Genomic DNA, 1970 nt, shown 5'->3' on the forward strand with positions numbered 1-1970 from the left:
CAGCTCAAGTCTGCCTTGCGAGCTTCTGACAGTTCCTCATCCTCGGTTGAGCGCCTTGCCCTCATTATGCTGGGCATTCGCACCGCAATCAAGCAGGGCTGCCACTGCAGCGCCGCAGAACTGGTTTACGGCTGTCCTCTTCACCTTCCTGGTGCCTTCTTCATACCCTTCTCCAACGTCGCCGCGCGTCCCCGACATGACGTCGTACGTGGACCACCTCCGTGAGACATTCCGTGACCTACGTTCCCAGCTGTACGGACTCCCACGCGCCGGCCCATCATTGTCAGTCCAGATCTCCACACAGCCACACATGTGTTTGTTCGCCGAGATGCTGTACGGCCCCCACTACTACCGCAGGTGCACATAGGTGCCGAAAGGCGTGAATGTTTAGACTGTCTGTGAGCTGATAATAACACTGCAGGTTTTTCACGCCATCTTCCACCTTGCTAAAATATACTCACTGTAACGTGCTCGTACATAATTCGAGTAGAAGAGAGATCAATTCACTTTTAACTCACACCAGCCTATTGTTGCCTTTTCTCACTCTAACTCTCCCTTCGACAATCATACAGCTACAATTGTCGAGCCCTGCTTCTTTTCTTGCGGCAGTAGCCTTTCCTCATCCCCTTTACTTTTACTTGTCCCTTTCCTTTACTTTTCCCTTTCCCTGCCACTAAATGGCAATAAGCACAATTGCACATGGGGGAAGAAGAAATGCAATATAATAATTTAATTCTGCGGTATTAATTACAAACTTGTCTAGCCGTAGAAGCCATGGCCGTAGCCATAACCGCCATGTCCACCGTAGCCACCATATCCGCCGTAACCTCCATATCCACCGTAACCACCATAGCCTCCGAAGCCAAAACCGCGGCCATAACCACCGTATCCAAGGCCGTATCCACCGTAGCCGCCATAGCCACGTCCGTAGCCGCCATATCCTACGTACCCGCCATATCCTCCGTAGCCAAGACCATAGCCACCAAAGTAGCCAGCAGATGCTATGGTGGCCACCAGACAGAAAACGGCAAGAATGATCTAAAAAGAAGTGAAGCACATCGTTCTTCTGTTATACTCCGATAATTCAATGCTTTGTTGTGCTGCTAAAAATGTAAAATGACACACGGTAGAACTTAACATGGGCTGGGAAGCGCAAGAACTGTGGAAAATAATGAGCGATATCAACGCTATCCCACGGGCTACTGCTAACGCTTTATAGTTGCATATCAGCATGCGGACATACACCTTTGTTTTGGTCGATTAATGATGTTTGGGTACCCATCCATTTATGAAACAGAAAACAAGGGATCAAAGAACCTCCTCTGTTGTGTTGTGCACATCCGTACTGTACGACTTTGGACGACCTCTTCGCCATGGTTGAACTGTAACTTCACTACCATGTGAACAAATTAAAAACAAGATAGCTATCCCATTTATGCAATGCCAGCCGTAGCAAGCTACTGTAAATATCACCAAGAAAACCGGCAGACGCGATGTCGTTGACTGTAGCTCATACTTACAATGGACCTCATGTTGTCACTCGGGAAGTGTAGCAAGCAGTGAATGCTGCCACTATGAAGTGTTCTCCGCTTATATACCACATCTTGTGCCGCTGTGGAACGTTTCCCTTCCCGCAATGCAATTAACCATTTAGTGTGACCTGTAGTGAATAGAAAACTACGATTCCTCCTTTTTCTTCGATATTTCTTGTTCGCTTTCCGTTGCAAGATTGCGAAATAACCCGAGACAAGGAGTACAGACAAATTCTCGAGAATTCGTCTTTGCTGTTTTTCTCAGGTTTATTTCGCAGTTATGCACCAGCTTGTCAGCACCATTTCGCTTTTGTCGACCGTTTCACGATCATGAACTTGTTTCCGCCTCATTGGTCTGTCGTATATTTGATTCGTTCATTTTTTTGTATATTTTCGGCCATGTGTCACAATAGCAGTAAAAACGGTCACGGTGCGGTC

General features: G+C 47.3%; 1 protein-coding gene across 1 annotated transcript; it reads right to left on the minus strand.

The window, feature by feature from the left end:
* Positions 1-759: 759 nt before the first annotated feature.
* Positions 760-1532, minus strand: LOC135384747 (neuropeptide-like protein 31). The gene is made up of 2 exons (XM_064613936.1): positions 1521-1532; positions 760-1038 (listed from the first exon to the last, which is right to left on the minus strand). Exons 1-2 carry the CDS (start codon positions 1530-1532, stop codon positions 760-762), a joined length of 291 nt encoding a protein of 96 aa, XP_064470006.1.
* Positions 1533-1970: the final 438 nt, after the last annotated feature.

The sequence above is a fragment of the Ornithodoros turicata genome, chromosome 2, assembly GCF_037126465.1.
Source record: "Ornithodoros turicata isolate Travis chromosome 2, ASM3712646v1, whole genome shotgun sequence".
Lineage (NCBI taxonomy): Eukaryota > Metazoa > Arthropoda > Arachnida > Ixodida > Argasidae > Ornithodoros > Ornithodoros turicata.